Source organism: Lissotriton vulgaris, chromosome 8, assembly GCF_964263255.1.
Source record: "Lissotriton vulgaris chromosome 8, aLisVul1.2, whole genome shotgun sequence".
Classification (NCBI taxonomy): domain Eukaryota; kingdom Metazoa; phylum Chordata; class Amphibia; order Caudata; family Salamandridae; genus Lissotriton; species Lissotriton vulgaris.
In genome coordinates, this window is record NC_141696.1 from 361820495 (window position 1) to 361842692 (window position 22198).

The 22198-nt window shown below is 52.2% G+C and overlaps 1 protein-coding gene across 3 annotated transcripts in view; it reads left to right on the forward strand.

Moving 5' to 3' along the window:
- MED14 (mediator complex subunit 14) overlaps positions 1–22198 on the forward strand; it is a 1095522-nt gene that overhangs the window by 958738 nt on the left and 114586 nt on the right. For all 3 annotated transcript variants that reach the window (XM_086934128.1, XM_086934129.1, XM_086934130.1), the window contains one exon: positions 8579–8814. In XM_086934128.1, the coding sequence (XP_086790254.1) occupies positions 8579–8814 (236 nt within the window). The remainder of the gene's footprint in view (positions 1–8578; positions 8815–22198) is intronic.

The window sequence follows — 22198 nt, forward strand, 5'->3', positions numbered from 1 at the left end:
ACACCCGATACATCTATGAAAATGTCAGGGTGTGTAGATGGACATAGGCTATATAAAAAAAAAATTTAAAAGTAAATTTAAAAAATTACGTTTGTAAACAAAGTAGTCCCCTGTAAGTAGCGCCGGCCGGGACCTAGCGCTGGCCGCGACGCGACGTGCGTGATGACGACAAGGAGGAGGGAGGTGCAGTGACGAGCGGCTGTGCAGTGAGGAGCGGCGGCACAGGTAAGGAAAGTGAAAGTGAGACTGTGATGCAGGGGGAGGAAAGAAGGAGGCAGCAGTAAATGAAAATGTCGGGGCGGGAGGGGGGCGCGAGTGAGTCTGGGTGGGAGGGGGGCGCGAGTGAGTCTGGGCGGGAGGGGGGCGCGAGTGAGTCTGGGCGGGAGGGAGTCGGTGCGGGAGGGGGTCGGGCGGGAGCGGGTGTACTGCCCCCAGCCCCTTTCTGCCCCAGGCAACGCTGGGGCGGGCTGCTAGTGTATTTATAAAAGTTCTTTCGGATACTTTAAAAAAATGTTTGGGGGGCGTGGCTAAGATGGTGGCCTGAGGAGACGTGTTTGCCGGAGGCTCCTCGTCCGATCCCCCTCACGCCAAAGTTTCCACGGGCTTCCCTGCCTCTCGCTAATCGCATCGGCGGTGCAGCCAGTGGGGAACCTGGTGGAGGCACCTGGGGAGCCGCGAGAAGCCAGAATCGGCGTGTCCGGGACTGGGCACTAGACGCGGGCCTGCACCGCGGCGGAGACCCGGGGGGCCTGGTAGCCGGAGGCCGAGCGTGGAAGTGCTGGCAGCGAAAGTGAAGGCAGCGACGGGCCGACTGGGTGACCTTCGGCCGGGACACGAGAGTAGCTGACTGGAGCAGCGCTGACCCCCACACGGCAAGCTGCGGGGTGACCCTGTCGTGAGGAGAGACGCCGGGCCGCAGGAGGCGCAACTGGAGGCCCCAGGCTTTGGCCCAGTCGGCGAAGCGCGGGGGCCCAGAGCACTGGAGGCGGCGGAGACCCTGCAGCATCGTAGTGTGAGTTGAGGTGGAGGGCGGCGGAGCGCAAGGCCAGGGCTGTACCGACGTGCCCAGGCGAGTGACGGAAGAGCCTTCCGGCGTGGGCTAAATAGAGGCCCCGGCTTCGGCCTGCACGACAACGCACAGCGCCCGCGGGGGATGCCCGTTCCTGAGGAGGCAGCAGGGGCCGGGCAACACTGGCGCAGGAAGCGCGGTGCCTGACACAGGGGAGGCCGGCCTCAGGCACTCGGGGGGGCAGGAGTTCGGGCCCCCGGCAGTTGCGGCGGTCACAGAGCATCCACCGCCCATACATTGACACGCGTCAGTGAAGGAGCACCAAGGCCTGAAGTTGGTCCGAGGCCTAGGGCGGCAGGCCCACAGCATCGACGCCACCGGCACTGAGAGGGCCCGGCCGGGTGCCCACTGGGGGGTGCAGAAAGGGCTGACCAACTGCCTGTGAGGCGACTGTCGGGGGGCAGTGACCGGGCCCCCGGCGAAGGACTGTGAGGGCCGGGCAAGGAGAAGAGTTAGGGCCAGGCCCAAGCACTGCCTACGACCAGGGAAGCGCACCCTTCCCTCCCACGAGGGGGGGGAGCCACACAGAGGGGGGCGGAAAGCCGGGCCCCCGGCAAGAGGAGACGCCGGATCGAAAAGTGTGGTCGCCTTTCAGCAAGCAAGCATAGTGAGACGACGCGGACGGCGGAAGGGCGGCCTGGGCTCGGGAAGGCCCTCACAGGCGCACTGGGCAGAGCTGCATGGGACCACGACGGGAGCGGACTCCACGGTCGCTGCACGGAGGTGCCAACAGGAGGGCCTGCGACGACTCGACGTACACGGAGCACGAGGTAGTGGAGTGCAGGGTGCGCAGAGGCCGGAGACGATGTCCTCAACCGCTCGCAGAGGGACACGCACAATACACAACATGTTGTCCAAAGGCTCAATGAAAGGAGAAAAGAGCCCGGACAAACCGACAACATCCATGCCGCCCAAGGAGAAAGACCGCGAAGGGGGGGATGCCCCTGCTACGAAATCTTTTATGGAAGGAGGACATCCAAACCCTCAGGCAAGACATGGCGGGAAATTACAAGGAGCTACGTAAGGATGTTGAAGAGCGAGTGGAGGCAGTTGAGACCTCTGGCCACGCTAGAGACGAGGAGGTGGACATTTTGAGACAGGAAATCCTCAGACTGCAAGATCAGCAGACAGACCTGCAATCGCACACCGAAGATCTTGAGAACCGCTCCAGACGCAATAACATTAGGGTTCGAAATGTGCAGTCTACGGCGGAGGGGGAAAACGTCACGCTATACCTACAGGAGCTGTTTCTGGAAATTCTGCAGGAGGATGAGGACTTTGTGATCCGCATCGACAGGGCCCACAGGGTGGGCCCCCCTCACAGGGCGCCTGCTCCCCCTCTGGACATACTGGCGTTTTTACCGGACTACCCTCTCAAAGAACGCATCTTGCAAGCGGCGAGGAAGGCGCAATCTATCAACTTCAAGGGTCACACAGTGGAGCTCTTCCAAGATCTCTCCGCAATCACCCTAGAGAAACGACGAGCATTCAGGGTGGCCCCTACCTTCCTGCGGGACAAGGGGGTCCCCTACTCCTGAGGCCACCCATTCAGACTTATATTTAAATGGAACGGCTCCCTCTACCAATTGCGGTCACTGAAGAACACCTGCTTTCTGTTGGGTATCCAGCCGGAGGGCGATGAGTCAGACGATGACAAGGAACCACAGTCCACGCAGTCCACGACGTCGCAAACGCCCAGGGACGGTTGGCAGAAAGTGAGGCGACGTCGCGCGGCCAGGAAAGGATATAGACCAGACCCAGAAACGGTGGCGCAGGGCCACGAGGCAGCAATTCAGGAAGTCGCTAAGGACACAGGAGCCGCATAGAGGGACCAGGACTATGCCTGTGATCTTTCACAGCACCACACTGGGGGGGAGGGGGGGGAGAATCGCCTCGAGGCCGCCATTGCCACACATTCCCTTCCATTGACACTTTACCGCAGGCCTGAACTATTGCTGTATAGGCCTGGGACAATGTTCGCCAGTTGGGGTTTGGATGTTGGGATCGGGGAAGAGGGGGTGGTAGGGGCTGGGGGGTGTCTCGAGGGGGGGTCCAGTTGGGGTTCGGGGAATTCTAAGGTGGGGGGGCGGGATCCGGGGTGTTCGTTTCAGGGAGGCAAGAGAGGCGAGGACCCGAGGGGGCTCCGCTCAGAGGTTGGTGGCGATTGACACAAGAGTCTGAGGGCGCATCAGGCACGGGCAAGGTAGTAGCGGGGTAGGGCCTAGTCCCCCAAATGGCGTCTGAAACTTTGCAGGTCCTAACCCTAAACGTTAAGGGCCTCAACAACCCAATTAAAAGGCGGGCGGTGCTCTCATACTTGGAGAACTCCGGCGCGGCAATTTGCCTCCTACAGGAGACACATTTGCTGGCAAAGGACTGGCATTGTATGCGATCCAGGGCCTTCCCGACGCAACTCTACTCCTCCACTATGGAGAAGAAAGCAGAGGTGGCCATTCTGTTCGCTAACCACTTCAAGGGCCAGGTAAGAGACAAGGTGGCAGAAATCAAAGGTAGACTGCTGGCGCACACTGTTAGCATTGGTAATGTGGAGTTTACAGTGGGATCCATCTACGCGCCCAACACTAAGCAAGAATAATTTCTCACGAGGGCGTTGTCGGAGGTTCTGGGGGCAGCTGCACGGTACACACTGGTGGGTGGGGACCTAAATCTGGTGATGGATAATGTGTTAGACAGGTTGGGGCACAGATTTGGCGACTCCGGTACTCTCTCGACCGAAGGGAAGCGCTGGCTCGCCAGCAGAGACTTCCGGGATGCATGGAGGGAGATACATCACACAGCTCCGGGGTACACTTTTTACTCACATGTACATCGGACATATGCCAGGATAGACCACTTCCTTAATTCGCCAGATATGGCCCCTATGGTAAAAGACGTGGAGGTCACCCCTGCGGCCCTTTCCGATCACGACGCAATACTACTACACCTGCAAGTCCCCCGCATCCACTCACACAAGGGTTGGTGGCGTCTCAGGGAGTCCCTGCTCACGCGTAAAGGGGTCGCGCAGCAACTCTCCCAGAATATATCGGACTACCTTAGCAGAAATGACACAGGTGAGGTAGCCATGACTGCGGTATGGGGGTCACTAAAGGCAGTAGTCAGGGGGGAACTGATGGCGATTTCGGCCGCAGATAACAGGTAATGAAAAGAAAGACGCCAGGAACTAACCGCACAGGTACTAGAGCTAGAGCGAGTGCATTGTCGGACGGGGGCCCCTAGGATATGGCGTCAACTGAAGGCTGCTAGAGCGCAACTTGCAAGTCTTGACTTGGACAGGGTAGAATATGCGACGCTACGCCTCAAGCACACTTATTATGTGGGGGGGGATAGGACTGGTCGCCTGCTGGCCAGCAAACTCAAAGCGAAAACGGTCAAGACCAAGGTACAAGTCATTCGCGAGGAAGACGGAAGAGAGCATTGCGAGGACGAGCGCATAGCCGAGGCTTTCAGGGCATTTTACGCCAAGCTATACGAGGCCGATCCGGCCTCGGAGGAGGAGGTCGGGACAGAGTATTTAAATGAAGCCAACGTAACCGCACTGAATGGTGCGAATTCCGAAGCGCTAGACGCTCCCATTCGCTTGGAGGAGGTGGTCTCTGCTATTGCGCGCCTTAAACCACTCAAGGCGCCAGGCCCAGATGGGTTCGCGGGCTTTTACAAAGCTTTTTGCCAACTCCTGGCCCCGGTGTTAACGAAACTCTTTAACTCATTCCGACGCCCAGGCTCGATCCCACAAGAGATGCTCGAGGCAGACATAATCGTCCTGCCAAAACCCGGAAAAGACACCTCTAAATGTGCGGCATACCAGCCGATATCGCTTCTGAATATTGATCTGAAGCTTTTTACCGGAATCTTAGCTGCAAGGCTGGGGCCGTGCCTCCCAGGCATCATTGAACCAGACCAGGCGGGATTTATACCCTCACGTCAATGCGCAGACAACACCAAACGCCTGCTGCACGTGATCGATAAGCCCACTACAAAGATTCGGATGCAGCCCTACTGTCAGTCGACGCTGAAAAAGCGTTTGACAGAGTGGACTGGATACACCTAGATGGACACTGTCAAGATTCGGGCTTGGGGAGAGATTCAGAGCCTGGGTGGCAAGCTGTTACGCGACCCCCTGAGCAACTATTAGGGTGAACGGGACGGGATCCAAAGCACTGGACATCCGCCGAGGCACGCGGCAAGGCTGCCTTCTTTCGCCGATGTTATTCGCCCTTTACATGGAACCGTTTGCCCAACGGGTGCGAGACAACCAAAACATCAAGGGTATCACCTTCGGAGGCGAGGAACAGACCATCAGCTTATATGCAGACGACATTCTAGTCGCTGTTGAGAACCCGAGGGTCTCTATTCCAGCATTTCTGCAAGAATTGGAGCAGTTTGGGAAGGTTTCGGGCTTTAAGATGAATATCCAGAAATCCGTGATCCTTCCGCTGGGGTCCAATGCGCGACAGCCTCATAGAGGTTCGCTCCAGATCGGGGGGCTACAAGAACAACTGGAACTACTCTATTTGGGAATCGACCTGTCTCCCTCGACGGCCCAAACGGTGGAAAGTAACTATACCAAGCTCTTCCACCGTATTCAGGGAGATATCCTCCGTTGGCGACACCAATCGTTGTCATGGCTAGGCCGTGTGGCCGCTGTCAAGATGTCTTTGCTGCCGAGGGTGCTATATCTGTTTCAGACCATCCCGGTCACTCCCCCACTGGGCATGATTAAAAAACTGCAAGACGCCATACAGCACTATGTCTGGGCCGGGAAACGCCCTAGGATGCGGCGCGATCTCATTTCACGGACGCATGCTGAGGGGGGCTAGGGGTCCCTGACCTGCATCGTTACTTCCAAGCAACCCAGCTGCGCTACCTTTTGGAGTGGTCCAGACTGACCTTGGAGAAAAGATGGCTATTTCAAGATAGGGCAATGGCGGGAATGCCACTCTGGCGGGTCCCATTCCTGGCAAGACGCGACAGACCGGCATATATCAAGAAATCCCCCATCACCAGAACACTCTTACAAGTGTGGGACGCGGTAGCAATAACTAGAGACCTCACCTCCTTTCCATCGCCGATGACGCCCCTTTTCGATAATCCAGCGTTCGTCCCGGGGATGGCCCCTGGCTCCTTTCCTCAGTGGCGGCCCACGGAATGTAGCTCAGCAGGACACTTGTTTGACCGGCAGGGCTTTATGACGTTAGAGGCACTCGGGGAGAGTTACGGGATAGACCGCCCGCACAACTTCCAATATTTTCAACTACGACACTGGCTCACTCACAAAGACGTCGCCCCGCAGGTGGGCCGCTTCCTCACACCCTTTGAGAAGTGGCTTTTGGCCAAATCAGACGATAAGAGGGCGATCACTGAACTCTACAAACTATTAATCCCACCAGTGCCGGCAGCTAGGTCAGCGGGGCAGAAAAGGTGGGAGAAAGAGCTAGGGCGGACACTCTCGGACAAGGAATGGCATGATATATTTTTCAGGGCACATCACACAGCTAGGAACATGGCGAGTAGAGAGGCCGCGGTCAAAGTGGCTTGTTACTGGCACCTGACTCCGGAACGCCTCCACCAGAGCAACCCTAGGCGAGACCCTAAGTGCTATGATCCACCTGATGTGGGAATGCCCAGAGGTGCAGGACTACTGGGAGGAAGTACTAAGGGATATAGACTTGCACTTTGAAACTGAGATTCCACACTTCCCAGCGTAAACGATTCTAGGTCTGCCTACAAATTGACCTTTCCACTCAAATCAATCCGTGGGAAGCAGATGGGGTTGGCACTGGGCGCAGCGACACAACACATCCTCTCATTGTGGGGCAACACGCGCAAACCCTCTCACAAGGAATGGCTCCACAAAATTTGGTTTATAATGGGGATGGAATTCATACAGGCCTCTCTCACACAAACCACGGACACGTTCCGGGAGATATGGTCGCCCTTGATTGCACTACTCACCACCGAATTCCATGTACTGACATGCCCCAAATATCTCAAAGTTCTCTGACTGGTAGAGGAGTTCCACAAACCTCAGGAAGCTCAAGGAACGACGAAAAAACGGAGGAAACCCAGGTGAATCCCTAATAATGTCTTGGCAGAACACACCGGGGAGAGGGGGTGGGAGAGGGGGGGCGGGACGGCGAATACTGTTGTTGGCATGAAGGGGGTTACGAGTTGGGGGTTGGGGAGGGGGGTTCTTTGGTGTATCACGTTGCTTGAAAATGGCTTCCATTGCAAGCATGGACACATGGCCCGAGGCCCTACGATTTGGAAGCCCCATGCCGGGAGCCCTGGGTGGGGCATACAAGGTTTGGAAGATTGCAATTGTCCTATCACTGCAATGTACTATGTTGATGCCAATAAAAACAAATTTGATCCCAAAAAAAAAAATGTTTGTTCCAAGGGCAGAGGACTGACATTCTCCCAGTGGTGTCTTCAATGTCAATTTGATTCATTCAATGTACTGTGATACTTTGATATTGTCTTTGCAACATAATGAAGGAGTGAAAGGGAAATATTTGTTTGTCCTAAAGATCCTAACATGGTTCTGCTAGACTTCTTTAGATTCCTTTTGCTGTGATGTTTGATAGCAGAGCATCATCTCAGGTGGTTAGGGGATTAACCAAAAGTGTTCACTCGCCAACTGTTGGGGATGTATACTGTACTTGCACAAAGCCATAGGAGGTCTGATGGTTGACGGCAACGGAACTAATTCAAGTTGCAGGATCACAGGCCGTTTTAGCTGTGTTCCATGAGAGAGCTTAATGTTGGGTCTTCCGTAAGTTCAAAGCGGTACTTTTTTTGGAATCTTTACTTTTCCCCCATGGTGTCTGGTGTGCTCTTGTTTATTTTGGGGATGACATTGCTAGTGTGACACCCTGGGACGTAGGTTGCACCTGCTGGAGCTATGATAGCATGTAAAGGTTTTTTTGGGGTTACAACCTCCATAAGAAGTTTATCAAAGGCAAAGAGACTGCAGTTGGATTGCAAAACAGAGTATAACAGAGGAATGTAACTATTTAATTTCATCGTATAAGGATATTATAAAATGTAGTGTTTGTTTGTACCAAGGATACATTAGTATGGTACTGTAACTTAATCTTACCTTTCAACAAGGATTAGAGAAGAATGAGCCAAGGAGTAAACTCCCCAAAGTTCTTTCTATTTTATGGAACAAGTAACATTGATTACGCAATATGTAGGAATTAGTTTCCCTTCCATTAGCTTTGATATTACAATTCTTATAATGAAGAAGGGTGATAAATTATTGGGCAGGATGAGGAATGGACTATTCTGTCTCCCTCTTGAGAATGTCTTGGACATTAATTAAATGAATCAGTAAGCATATAACCTGTGACAGTACATAAATAGTAGGGCATCTAAAACCAAGATAAATGGCAGTTGACATAGAGAGCGTGTGGACCTATGCATGTTTTCTTTGAACACTTAAGTGTATTGTAAAGTGGTTGAGTACTGTATTATTGTTTCTTACAGATTCCCAAGTGATGCCTAGTAATATGCCTCCACCTCGCAAACTACCTCAGCGCTCCTGGGCTGCATCTATACCCACAATCCTCACTCATAGTGCCTTGCATGTTCTTCTGCTGCCCTCACCCACGCCTGGATTAGTGCCAGCATTAGCTGGCAGCTACCTTTGCTCTCCTCTGGAGCGATTCCTTGGGTCAGTTAATATGAGGCGGCATCTCCAACGGATAATCCAGCAGGAATCGGTATGTTTATTTTTTGTATGTTCATTTTTCAGTTGTTACTTTAGCCATTCTTATGTATAGCTTTGGTTTTCGACTATCATCTTTGCATAATAGTAGTGGTTTTAAAACTCCTTATCCAAGCAAATCTGACGCAGAAGCTATTTTAGACCCCACCAAGTGATTATGTAACTGCCATGAATTGTGTATTCATTTAGAGAGTTTTCTAGAGCGCTGCATGTCTTCTTTTAGTTACGTTCATTTGGTAAAGGCTTTATGAGGAATTGATGTGATTAGTGATTTAGGACCTTGTGTTCTTTTCATTGATCACCTTTACTGCATGAAAAGCTCTATAAGAGGCAGATTTGAGCAGTTCTGCTTTTATTTGTTTCTTAACTAATTGTAGTTAGATTTGGGTATGCCATGAACTTCTCAAGATCCACCTCGTTGTTTAAGCTGTTTCAGTGATCGTTGGTTAATGAGATGTGCTGTCTTGAAGTGTAGGTTTCAATTAGGTGGGTGGTGGGGGCTTGAGACTAAGTATTTTGGGCCTTTTCAAAGAACAGTAAAGAGAACCTTAAACGGAATTCTTACTTCTAACCGGAAACAAGCCCTTTCTATGTCGATTTGTCAATTTGGAATTTTGATAAGGTCTAGGCATCTTCTTATAGCTTTTCATTAATAAAGATTCTTGCTCAAAATATTAGTTTTGAAAATCGTTCTATATGTGCAACAGATGTGTGTGTGTGTGTGTGTGTGTGTGTACATTGTGCATGGTTCTTTTATCATTGCATATGCACGCTATTTGGTAATGCATACAGTAGTAATTTATGGCCACACTTGTATAATCTATTCTCTGATTTTTAACATATATTTACATGTTCTCGTAATGAATGGTTTTTTCCCTATAAATACATTTTTTATCCTAGTAGTAGCTGGAAATTGATGGATACGGACGGATTTTAGATTACTGCTAACTGAGGTTTCCCTCCGCTGCTTCTCTTAGTAGTTTGACCCCCTTCCAGGAGCATGACCTAACAAGTAGTTGTTAGTATCTGGAGGCTCACATACTTTACACAGCACAACCACTGAGCTCCAACATTTCATCCATTTGTTACTGATCTTTCAACTTAACCATTTACTGTGATTTCATGAATCTTCATGTAAGTAGTGGGGGAACCTGTGACCTTTCAGGCAAGCATGATTACTGGCCCGACAGTATTAAATATCTGAAAGAGACACGTTAGTGATAGATTCCTTACCTTAGAATATCCCCAGGCATCAGACTGGATCCGGAAAGTTTTGCGTAGCAGTACCCTTGCGCGTCGGTAGGCGTCGTCTGCGGCTCCGCGTCCGTCGTCGGCGTCGCGGGCGCCGTGATGATGTCGTCGGAGTACTTAGACGCCGCCTCCGCGTGCTGACGTCAGTTCTTCTTTTTTCCGCGCTAGCCAGCGCAAATCTGGAAAGAGCAGTTCCCTAGTCACTTTTTGACTAAACTTTTTTGTGATCTTTTGATCCATTTCGAAGTCTGTACGACTCCGACGGTGCCTTTAGGGATGCCCGGATTCAAGCATTGCGACAAGTGCGACCGTACCATGTTGGTCACGGATCCCCATCGCCAGTGCCTGATGTGTTTGGGCGTCAACCATGACGACGAGGCCTGCTCTGACTGTCGGGCCCTTTCGAGGAAGGCCAGGCGGGAGCGGTCCCGCAGGCGACTCGAAATCCGCCAGTCGGCCCCGCGCCGTGTGAGGTCCCGGTCCCGGTCCCACGGGAGGTCGAGGGACAGGTCGCGGGGACGGAGCTGTCACAGCTCCGGGAGTCGGCGCCACTCCTCCGGGTCCAAGTCGTCAGGTAAGAAGCATAAGAAGTCGAAGAGACATCATCGCTCTTCTGACTCCCCCCGACGCTCGCACGATGCGGCCGGGGGTTCAGGTGACACCGCCCACGCGGCTCCTCGGGAGTCGCGGGCGCCGCGTTCGGCCCCATACCCCCCGGTCCCTGGGCTGAACGCGACGCCGGAGGAGATCGAGCGTTTCCTCATGGCCATGAGGTCCCTTTCTCCTCCGACTGGTTCCGCGGCGCCTTCGGGCCCAGCGAACCCGTCTGGGGGACCTAGTGGGTCGGGGGCTACGACCCCGATGCCGTCGGGTGCTTCGGCCTCGACTCCGTCGGCGCCTTCGGGCCCGGCGCCGCAAGGCCCCACGATCCCGACACCGCCGGTGCCCTCGGGCCCGGCGCCGCAGGGTACAGCAGCCCCGGTGCCGCTGGACCCTCCTCGGGCGATGGATCGTCACCGGTGGACCTTACGACCCCCCCCGGCGCTGGTCCGTGTGGTGTCCCCTCCGGCGTCGTCCTCGGGCGGCGCCGTCCCCGATGCCTCCTTTCAATCGGTTCCGACATCGGGACGACGCCTATCGGCGCCGATCTCGGCGCCGTTTGGAGATTTTAGTTTCTATGAACCGACCTCATTCCGTTACGACCCTGAATCTCAGGAGATGAGGGATGAGGAGGATTGGGAGGGGTCTGAGGACCCTCTGGCCAGAGAGTGCCAGTCTAACATGGACTGGACAGGAGACCTTGGGGAGGCCAGTGGCCTGGACACCTCTCCAGACACTGAATTTGTCTCGCCTCCTACCGTGGCTTCGGAGGAGGGTGCTACTTATGGTGTGGTGTTGATGAGGGCTGCCAAAGCCTTAGGCCTTGAGCTCCCCGTCGCGGCCGTGAGGACTAATCTCCTCACTGAGGTCCTTAAGCCGCAGTCATGCTCCATGGAGCCTCTGCTGCCGTTTAATGAGGCCTTGACGGACGTTCTTTTGGGCACTTGGTCCAGGCCCGCTACAGGTTCGCCTGTAGATAGGAACGTGGCCAGACGCCACCGCCCGGCCCCGGGCGACCCATGTTTCCTGTCCACCCACCCCACCCCGAGAGTCTGGTTATCCAGGCCTCTAACTCCCAGAACGCCTTCCCGACGGCCCCGCCGGACAGGGAGTTCAAGAGGTACGAGAACTATGGTAAGAAGATCTTCTCGTCCCTTAGCTTGGGACTGCGGTCTTCCAACACCGCATGCCTCTTGGGCCGTTACACCCACTCTCTGTGGGAAACGGTGGCGGAAGTGCGGCCAGAGTGTCCGTTGGAGGTACGGGCCAAACTCGGTCAAGCCCTGGTGGAGGGCCGGGATGCAGCCAAGTATTCAATCAGGTGCGGACTGGATACTACTGACTCGCTGGGCAGAGCGATGGCTACGACGGTGGCGGTATGACGCCACGCCTGGCTGAGATCCGCCAATTTTTCGGCAGACGTCCAAAATACACTCATGGACATGCCGTTCGATGGCCGTCGCCTCTTTGGCGACAAGGCAGACTACGCGCTTGAGCGCTTTAAGGACTCCAGGGCTACTGCCAAGTCCTTGGGCCTCTCGGCCCCGTGCCAGCAAATGGGTGCCTTTCGCTCCTTTCGTGGCCAAGGAAGGGGCGTCCCCACACGTGCCGCCAGCCACTCGCCGCAAACTGTCGTCCAGCGAGGCGGCGGCCGTGGTAACCGCCGTGGAGGCGGTCGGGGAAACAAGCGGAGTCAGTCCACACCTGCCCCCGCAGCATCCGCCTCTAAACCCTCCTAGTCCGTGCTTTTCGGCCCATGTGACGCCAGTGGGAGGCAGGGTTCGCCATCACCACTCTCACTGGCGCACAGTCACTTCGGACAGGTGGGTGCTGCAGATCGTCCGAAGGGGCTACTCCCACCCCTTCGAGACGACCCCTCAAGCCATGCCACCGCAACACCACCGCGTATCGGGGGATCATTTGCGGCTCCTGCAGGAGGAAGTTTCGGCCCTCTTGGCCAAGGGGGCCATCGAGCGCGTTCCTGGGCCAGAAGTAGGACTTGGTTGCTACTCCCACTACTTCCTGGTACCCAAGAAGGGCAAAGGGGGCCTACGCCCTATCTTGGATCTGAGGAACGTCAACGGCTTCCTCCGGAAGGAGAAGTTCAAAATGCTGACACTGGCTCAGGTCTTGACTGCCCTAGACCCAGGAGACTGGATGGTAGCGTTGGACTTGCAGGACGCATATTTCCACATCCCCGTCATGCCGGCCCTCCGGCGTTACCTGCGGTTCACGGTAGGCCTTGAGCACTTTCAGTTTACGGTGCTCCCCTTCGGCCTTACCAGCGCCCCACGGGTGTTCACGAAAGTGATGGCGGTGGTCGCAGCTTATCTGCGCAGGTTGGGGGTCTGTCTTCCCCTACCTAGACGACTGGTTGTTGAAGGCGGGCTCGCCCCAGGCAGTCGTCAGCCACCTCCAGACTACGGCGGATCTCCTGCACCAGCTGGGATTTTCCATCAATGTGCCGAAGTCATACCTGTGCCCCTCTCAGAAGCTCCTTTTCATCGGAGCGGTTCTCGACTCGGCGCAGTTTCGGGTTTACCCGCCCGAACAGCGGGTTCGGGATATACAGGCTCTGATTCCGATCTTCGGGCCGTTATCCCGAGTTTCGGTAAGGTGGACGCTGCGGCTTCTGGGGCTGATGGCCTCCTGCATCCTTCTGGTGCATCACGCACGGTGGTGAATGCGGGCTCTACAGTGGGACCTGAAGTTTCAGTGGGCCCAGCACCGGGGCAACCTGTCCGACCATGTCCTGATCTCGGAGGGCACTGCGAGACAGCTGCAGTGGTGGCTCACGGACCGCGATTGGGTCAACGGCAGATCCCTCTCCTTTCCCCAACCGGAGCACGTAGTTGTGACGGACGCGTCCCTCCTGGGCTGGGCAGGCCACTTGGGAGAGGCGGAGATCAGAGGACTCTGGTCTCCGGCGGAGTCCCGGCTCCATATCAATCTGTTGGAGCTGCGGGCGATTCGTCTGGCACTGAAGGCATTCCTCCCGTCTGTCCGAGGGAGTGCAGTGCAAGTGTTCACGGACAACACCACCGCCATGTGGTACTGCAACAAACAGGGCGGAGTGGGGTCGTGGGCCCTTTGTCAAGAGGCTCTGCGTCTCTGGCAATGGCTGGAACATCAGGGCGTGACTCTGGTGGTTCAACACCTGGCAGGTTCTCTGAACGCCAGGGCGGACGAACTCAGCCGGCGGGGCTCGATGGATCACGAATGGCGTCTGCACTCGGACGTGGCGCAAGGACTCTTTCTGCGATGGGGAGAGCCTTGGTTAGATCTATTCGCCACCGAAGAGAATGCGCAATGTCATCAGTTCTGCGCGTTGGAATTTCCAAGGCGGCACTCGCTCGGAGGCGCTTTTCGTCGCGAGTGGAGCTGCGGTCTGTTGTACACCTTTCCGCCTATACCACTTCTGCCCAGAGTGCTGAAGAAGATCAAGCGCGACCGGGCACAAGTCATCCTTGTGGCTCCGGACTGGGCACGAAGGTACTGGTATCCCGAGCTACTCAGTATGTCAGTCGATCCCCCGGTTCGTCTGCCTCTTCAGGAGGACCTTCTGTCGCAGCAGCAGGGGATGGTCCTCCACCCAAACCTGTCCAGTCTCCACCTCCATGCTTGGAGATTGAGCGGCGACAGTTGAGGCCATTTGACTTGCCTCCTGAAGTTTGCAACATCATTCTGGCAGCCAGGCGTCCCTCCACAAAGACGGTATACGCCTGCAGGTGGAACAGATTTGTGGCATGGTGCACGGCAAAGGCTGTGGATCCCCTCAATGCCCCTCTCTCTGAGGTTCTCCTCTTCCTTCTTTCTCTTGCCCAGCAGGGCTCTGCTCTGGGCACTGTCAAGGGCTATCTTTCGGCTCTTTCAGCCTTTCTGAGGCTACCTGACCAACCTTCTTTGTTCAAGTCCCCTATCGTAAATCGATTCCTGAAGGGCATCACTCATACCTTTCCTCCTGTTCCCTTCGTGATGCCTCAGTGGGACTTCAACCTGGTTCTAACGTTCCTGATGTGCGCTCCCTTTGAGCCACTTCACAACTGTCCTCTTAGCCTTCTTTCTTTGAAGACTGCCTTCCTGGTAGCCATCACCTCTGCCAGGAGAGTGAGTGAGCTCCAGGCTCTGTCTTGTAAGCCTCCTTTCCTTTCAGTCTATCCGGACAAGGTTGTATTGCGGAGGAGGCCCTCCTTCCTTCCCAAGGTAGTCACGGCCTTCCACATTGGGCAATCCATCACATTGCCCACCTTCTTTCCGCCTCCGCACCCCTCGAGAGAGGAGGAGAGGCTCCACCGTCTGGACCCAAAACGTGCGCTCTCATTTTATCTGAATCGCACACAACAGTTCCGGGTGGATGACCAACTCTTTGTTGGGTACGCGGGCGCTAAGAAAGGGAAAGCGGTGCACAAGCGGACCATCTCCCGGTGGATTATCTTGTGCATCCAGGCATGTTACTCTTTGGCTAAGAAGGAACCCCCTGTTGGGCTGAGGGCTCATTCCACTCGAGCCACGGCCACTACTACTGCCTTGGGCCGGGGTGTGCCCTTGCAGGACATTTGTCAGGCAGCTATGTGGGCCTCGCTGCACACGTTTGCGAGGCACTACTGCCTGGACAGTCAAGTCCGGAGGGACGGCTACTTCGGCCGTTTCGTTCTCCAGGACTGTCTGGTGTGATTATTGGTTCACAGACCCACCACCACGGGGATGGTATTGCTGTGGTATCTATTCTAAGGTAAGGAATCTATCACTAACGTGTCTCTTTCAGATGCACAAGTTACTACTTGTGTAACGATATATCTGTAAGAGACATTAGTTAGTGATAGATTCCTTACCGACCCACCCATCCTCCCCGTTCTGCGAACCGATATCTAGGATTATGGTCATCTCGTTTCAGGGCCCTAGTTTCTTGGCACCAGTGTCGGTTTTTGTCATGGCTCTGCGCTTCTGGCGCGGAAAAGCTGTGGTTAAGAACTGACGTCAGCACGCGGAGACGGCGTCTAAGTACTCCGACGAAGTCATCACGGCGCCGACGACGGACGCGGAGCCGCAGACGACGCCTACCGACGCGCAAGGGTACTGCTACGCAAAACTTTCCGGATCCAGTCTGACGCCTGGGATATTCTAAGGTAAGGAATCTATCACTAACTAATGTCTCTTACAGATATATCGTTACACAAGTAGTAACTTGTGCGTTAGAAAGTACAACAGTTTTAGGCGCAAGGATTTAACTGCAAAGTATACTTGTGCGCTCCATGGAGGATCAACTACCCTGTTCGGGAGACAATAACATATGTAACTCAGTTGAGGTACATGACAGTGTCTCCTCAAACGTGTTGCTGCAGTTATACTCCCAAAACATGTGGCAGAGATCTGCTGTAGCTTCACCATATTGAGTTCGGGTATAAGATACACTGTTTTTGTGTCCTAGGCATATAGTACTTTAGATGGCTATAGCAGCCTTAAGCCCCCATCACCAACATACATGCCTTCTCTGTATCTTCTTTATTCAAAAGCATCCCTTCTCTTTACCAGAATCATAGCCAGCCTCCATAGGGTTCTCTGCAACATTCAAAACTTTCCGCAACTGCAAAAATAGGTGTTGAAGAAGCTCTTTGGACTTGTTTGATGCACCTATTGAATGTAACTGAAGTATAGGGGACTCTTTTACGTCAACCGCTACAAAAAAAATGTTGTTCAAAAGTAAAGAATGACTATCAGATTACAAAATTGACCCATTGTGCCTGACCAGAGGATAATATGTTGTCCACGCAACAGAGATCCTCGGTAGTTCTTAACCCCTCCAAATGTTTAGTTATCCCTGATTGAAGCGCAATTCCATTTCTATTTCTATTTAGGGGGTTTTGTAAAGCGCTTTGTGACGCACAACGGCGTGTCCCCGCGCTGAGGAGCAACTCCTACTGGAACCTATAGAAGCGGCATACCTTACTGAGCGAATAGTGCAGTTTTAAGTTTGGCTCTAAAAATTGATTCTGATGGCTCTAATCTCAATGCCATGGGTAGTTTGTTCCATCTTGAGGCTGCAAGGTACCTGAAAGATCTTCCGCCCATTCGAGCTCTAGACACCTTGGGAACGACCAGGAGTCCAGAGCCAGAGGATCTCAACGAGCGGGACGGCTCGTAAGTAGTCAGAAGTCCCTGCAGAGGAAGAGGAGATCTCCCATTGATGATCCGATGGCACGTACATAGGGCTTTAAATTCTACCCTGCTTCTGACCGGGAGCCAATGCAGAGATCGGAGGGCCGCGGCAGATGCGGCTCTTCTGGGTAGTTTAAGCACTAAGCGGGCAGCGGCATTCTGTAGGACCTGTAGGCGGTTGAGGTTCTTCTCCAAGGTCCCTAAATAGAGAAGATTGCCATAGTCCATCTTTGATGTAACTAGTGCATGCACCAAGGTTTGTCGGGCTCTCACAGGTAAAAACTTCAAAGTCTTCCTGAGACTTTTAAGGGTCCCAAAACATGATCCGACCACCTGATTGATCTGGGGGCCGAAGGTGAGGTCAGTGTCTAACCAGATGCCCAGATTCTTTGCTTTCTGGCACGGAGAGGGTGTTGGACCTAGGCAGGATGGCCACCATGCTGACGTCCACGCTGATTGGCAGCCCCCCACGACTCTGATTGGCCCCCCAATTCTTTTTTACCAATCCAGTTAAAATTTCTCAAAAAAACAGGGTTACGGAAGACTCTTCTTATCTCTATGCATGAAAATCAAATCCCAGTAAAGATCTTAAGTCTGTACTTCTTTCAAAAGGTTTTGGAATCCGAATCGTAACAAATAGCCGTCGTGTGTTACAGGAATGCATTGTGCAGGAATCAATAAAGGACAGCACACAATTTTATAATGCAGAGGCCCAGAAGTATCTTATAATCTTCAGCCTTGTCAATCCCCCTGATTTAGCTTCTTAGCCATTTATTTACATGTTTAACCTATGCCTTTGTTAGCCCATATTAAGCTATGACTCATCGTTCTTTAAAACGTGAGCTGGAACATGGATGGAGACTTTTTTTAATTAAAAGAAAATCTAGAGGGAAAACTTTTTATGTAGTTTGCTCTTCCAGTAATTCTTAATAGTTGGTATTGTTTATTAACAAGTGCACTTCTATTGTTATCCAATGTTCCCAAGTGTATACAAAATAAATATTCAGTGCTTTTGGGCATCATTGGCCCATTTACCTCTCCTTAGATTGAATTGTCACCAAGAAATCCTCAAGATTTTCAATGTTTCAGCCCATCTTGTGCATTTTCTCAAATCTATCTTATAACGGGAGAGAGTTACAAAGTTCTCAGGTTGTGTAACCAGTGCATGAAACACCCCCTTCCCATATGTTTGGATAAGGTTATCCACAACTTTATCTTTTGGGAAAGCTCAGCAAACTCAAAAGGAGGATATCCAGGATCATTAATAACTTCTGGGCATAATGCTTTAGATATAAAGCAGAATTAATGATTGATAGGTTGCACACCTGTGGTTTGTCCCTGTAGATAATTTTTTTTTTACGGTGACAGATTTCTAGAATAATGTAAAGCTTGGCCTTTCATTTATTATAGAATTATCTCAGGGTACACACAACTAATTTTGAAGAATGCAATCAGGATTTTGGAATGGGTGTAGGAGAAATACCACAACCTTAGAAACAGTGGATGCTGCCTTCCGCATCCGCAACTAAGGTAACTCCTGCATTGTTATTCTCCCTGACATCTGAGCTGCCTTAGGTTTCATCAAAAGCCTCCAGAAGAGAATGGGGCCAAATGGAGACGTCCTTTGAAGGTTCTCTTCATATCTAGAATACATAATTCAACATATTAAAATTGCTATCTTCACACCCAACCTCATGTCTATTCATTAAGGTGCTCCGAAGGCTTTATTATTTCTCCACCTCTCTTTAATCTCTCTATGGAGCCATTAGCCTCCGTTCTGGGCAATTCTAGTTTTTAGTTTCACTTCTGTGCCTTTAAAACACCCAAATCTATCTGAACATCACTTCCCCTGAATATTTACAACAAATAGCCACTGTTTATCTCATTCAGACCTTGGTGCTTCAAAACAACCTACAAATTAATATGCAGAAAAACTAAATTTCTTCTGCTCTGTCCACTTATCTGCACTATCCAGATTCAATAGTGGCTTAGTTATCTTTTGGGATACGAAAGGGGATGATGGACGGAGCGTTTGAGCAAATCAAACACTCACCCCAAGTCAACTGATCTGGGTTTAATCCATCATCATTCTTTAGCTCACTCCACCACCAGTTCAGACATGGCCATATGAAATCAGTCTGATCCTGTGACTCATGGGAACAGTCCAGCCCGAACTGCCAAGCCATGTCTTCCCTGGACCGGAAACAAGCATCCTTGGACCGGTTTCTGGCTAATCAGGCTAGCTTGAATCCGGAATGCTTGTTTCCGGTCCAGGGAAGACATCGCTTGGCAGTTCGGGCTGGACTGTTCCCATGAGGCACAGGGTCAGACTGATTTGCATATGGCCATGTCTGAACTGGGGTGGTGGAGTGAGCTAAAGAATGATGATGGATTAAACCCAGATTAGTTGACTTGGGGTGAGTGTTTGATTTGCTCAAACGCTCCGTCCATCATCCCCTTTGGTATCGCTTTGTTCGCCCTAAGTTGGCAGCGTATGCCCAGACGTAGGTCCCTTGCTCACTTTGCCACTGAATTTAAGCTAGCCTGGCTGATGACGGCTGATTAGCCCGGAACCGGGATGCTTGTTTCCAGTTCAGGGAAGACGTGGCTTGGCAGTTCGGTCTGGACTGTTCCCATGAGGTACAGGGTAAGACTGATTTGCATATGGCCATGTCTGAACTGGGGTGGTGGAGTTAGCTAAAGAATGATGAAGAATTAAACCCAGATCAATTGACTGGGAGTGAGTGTTTGATTTGCTTAAACGCTCCTTCCATCATCCCCGTTGATATCGCGTAGTTATCTTTTGGAGCTCAACTGCAAGCATACAGTTTGAGTATAATGAAGTTGGAAATACGCACAGTATTGTTTTTGTGGGAGTGCCACAACTTCTGCTCTGAAGTATTTCCTGCTCACCCACCAAGTATCAAAGAATTACTTGATTACAAGCCTTCAGTCAGAATACTTGGCAGGAAAGGGGAATGGGATAAAAGAGAAATAACTGATACAAGTTAACTCTTCACCAGTTCACATCTAAGGCTTTGTAATAATATTGATGGTCAGGTTAACTCCATGCAGCAGTAATAAAACCTTACTTATTGTATTTTCTCATTGTACCTTAACATTTATTGTGTGCAAGAAACTGTTCATGCTACCCAGAGAATACTATTCTCTTTCTTAGCTATCTTCTCTCTGCGTAATGATTTGACTTGTCTTATGTAATCCTGTAATACAAAGCACAATTATCAGTTATAATCATTTCCACATCTCTAAAAAAATATATAAATTCTCCTACGTCTTGTACGCTCTCCCTATTGTTGTTTTTTTACATGACCCAAAATGATGCTAAGTGATAGTACAAAATCCCTTTTAAACTTTATTTCATACAACTGTTTCAATTTTAATAATAATGCATACCATCACCCCATCGCTGGGTATATGTCAACATACCACCCAGTCGACCAATCTTCAGAGTGGTGTACACATACCTCTGCCCCTGTGAGAAAGTGCCTCTTTTATTTGCATGGTTAACCCACACTTTTTGCATGGTTTTGATGTGGTTTCAATTGTAGGGCACACGGTCCCTGCCAACCAGGTCCCCGGTGCCAGTGCTTCTTCCCCAACACATATCCACAATTGGTACTTCTGGCCCCTGGAAGTCTAGTAAATGGTTCCCCGGGTATCTAGGGCCTGGAAACTGAAGAGGGTTCCCCAGGGCCCCCCTCACTGGGACCATACCACTGCCTTTACAGCTTGCATGCCCCTGTGAGGGAGAATAAGACAAAGTCGATACGGCACCGTGCCTGGGTGCCATACCAGCCTGAATTTCTTGAAGGTGTAGGTAAGTCACCCCTCTAGCAGGCCTCACAGCCCTAAGGTGGGGTGCACTATACCACAGGTGAGGGCATATCTGAATGAGCAGATATTCCCCTACAATATTAGTGTCCATTCCTTAATATTGTAAGTGCCAGGGAAGCTATACAGGGTACCTGGGCTGGAAACTCGACAACTCTAGTCCCACTGCACCATGATGGATTCACTGCACACAGGAGTGTTTGGTACCAAACTGCTCCTTTCAATAAATCCACACTGATAACAGTCTGGAATTTATTGTACCATGTACTCAGAGGGCCCCTTGAAAACCTACCAACCCTGGTATGGTCTCTGGCCAGCTGTAGGCAGCTGGTCACACCAGACATGTTTCTGGAACCATGGGTAGAGAGCCCCTGCTCTCTGGGACCAGAAACAATGCACATCCTGGGGCAAGGTGTTTCACCTCCTCCCCCAGGATGAACCAGTGCTTGAAGGGGAAGCTTCAAAGGCCTGCCACCTTTGTAATGCGACCCCCGCTTCTGCTGTTAGAAGCCCCCAGTTTACACTCCCACTTTGAGCGAGAAAACCTAGGAGAATAGGAGGTGTGCTCGCCTCTGCTGACCCCACCCCTAAGGTGGGGGAGGCGATGTGAAGCACGTCTTTCAGTCCCTGTCATCGTGGAGATGGGGCGACCCTCCAATCAGGGCTATGTCCATGCCCCCTCCCACAGGAGGGTGGCATAATACTGGGTGTAGGCTTCCCAGGTAAGGTGCCCAGTGGCTCTCCCTTCTACCCCCCTAAAAAGCCCCTAAAGTTCGAGGCATGTGGGCTGCTAAATTCATATCTTAGCATTAGATCGCCACCTAGTGTTGGGTCCGGATGATCGCACATTGTTGTCCTGGAAGAGTCTTCGAAGTATCCTGAGATGGGTGGCTCCTCCCCTGGACTACAGTGCGCATGGGCATCGGCTCCATCCCCAGATTGTTTTTTTCCGCCATTGGGTTCGGATGCGGTCTCGACGTCTCTCCGTCGGAACCGATTAAACATCTTTTTTTTTTTTTTTACGGCCAAAAGGCTTTGGGTTCTTTACGTCGGTATTGTTTGCGTACGGTCTCGAGTTCTTCCGTCTCTCGGAGCCGGAATCACCGGAGTTTTACTACTCTTCGGACATCGAGGCCTTCTCATCGCGACTCGACTAAGTTCCCAGCATGGAGCGGAGTCCGTTTAAACTCTGCCCGCTCTGTGGGTCCAAATACCCACATATAGACGTACACCCGGTCTGTAATAAGTGCCTTTCGCCAGACCATGACGAAGGAAGTTGCCGGGCCTGTGCGAAGTTCAGGTCGAAGAAAACTCTTACGATTCGGCGCGCAGTGCGCCTCGTGGCCAATCAGGCGGCCCCGGATCCAGATAACATCTTCGGCGATCAAGAAGAGGAGGACCAGAGCCATCATCTTCAAATCTCCCCGCCTGAGACGGAGGTCGAGGCTGATCCGGAATATGACGACGACGGAGTCGTGGGTCAAGGCCTTGAATACGTCGACGAGGTAGGGGACGACGTT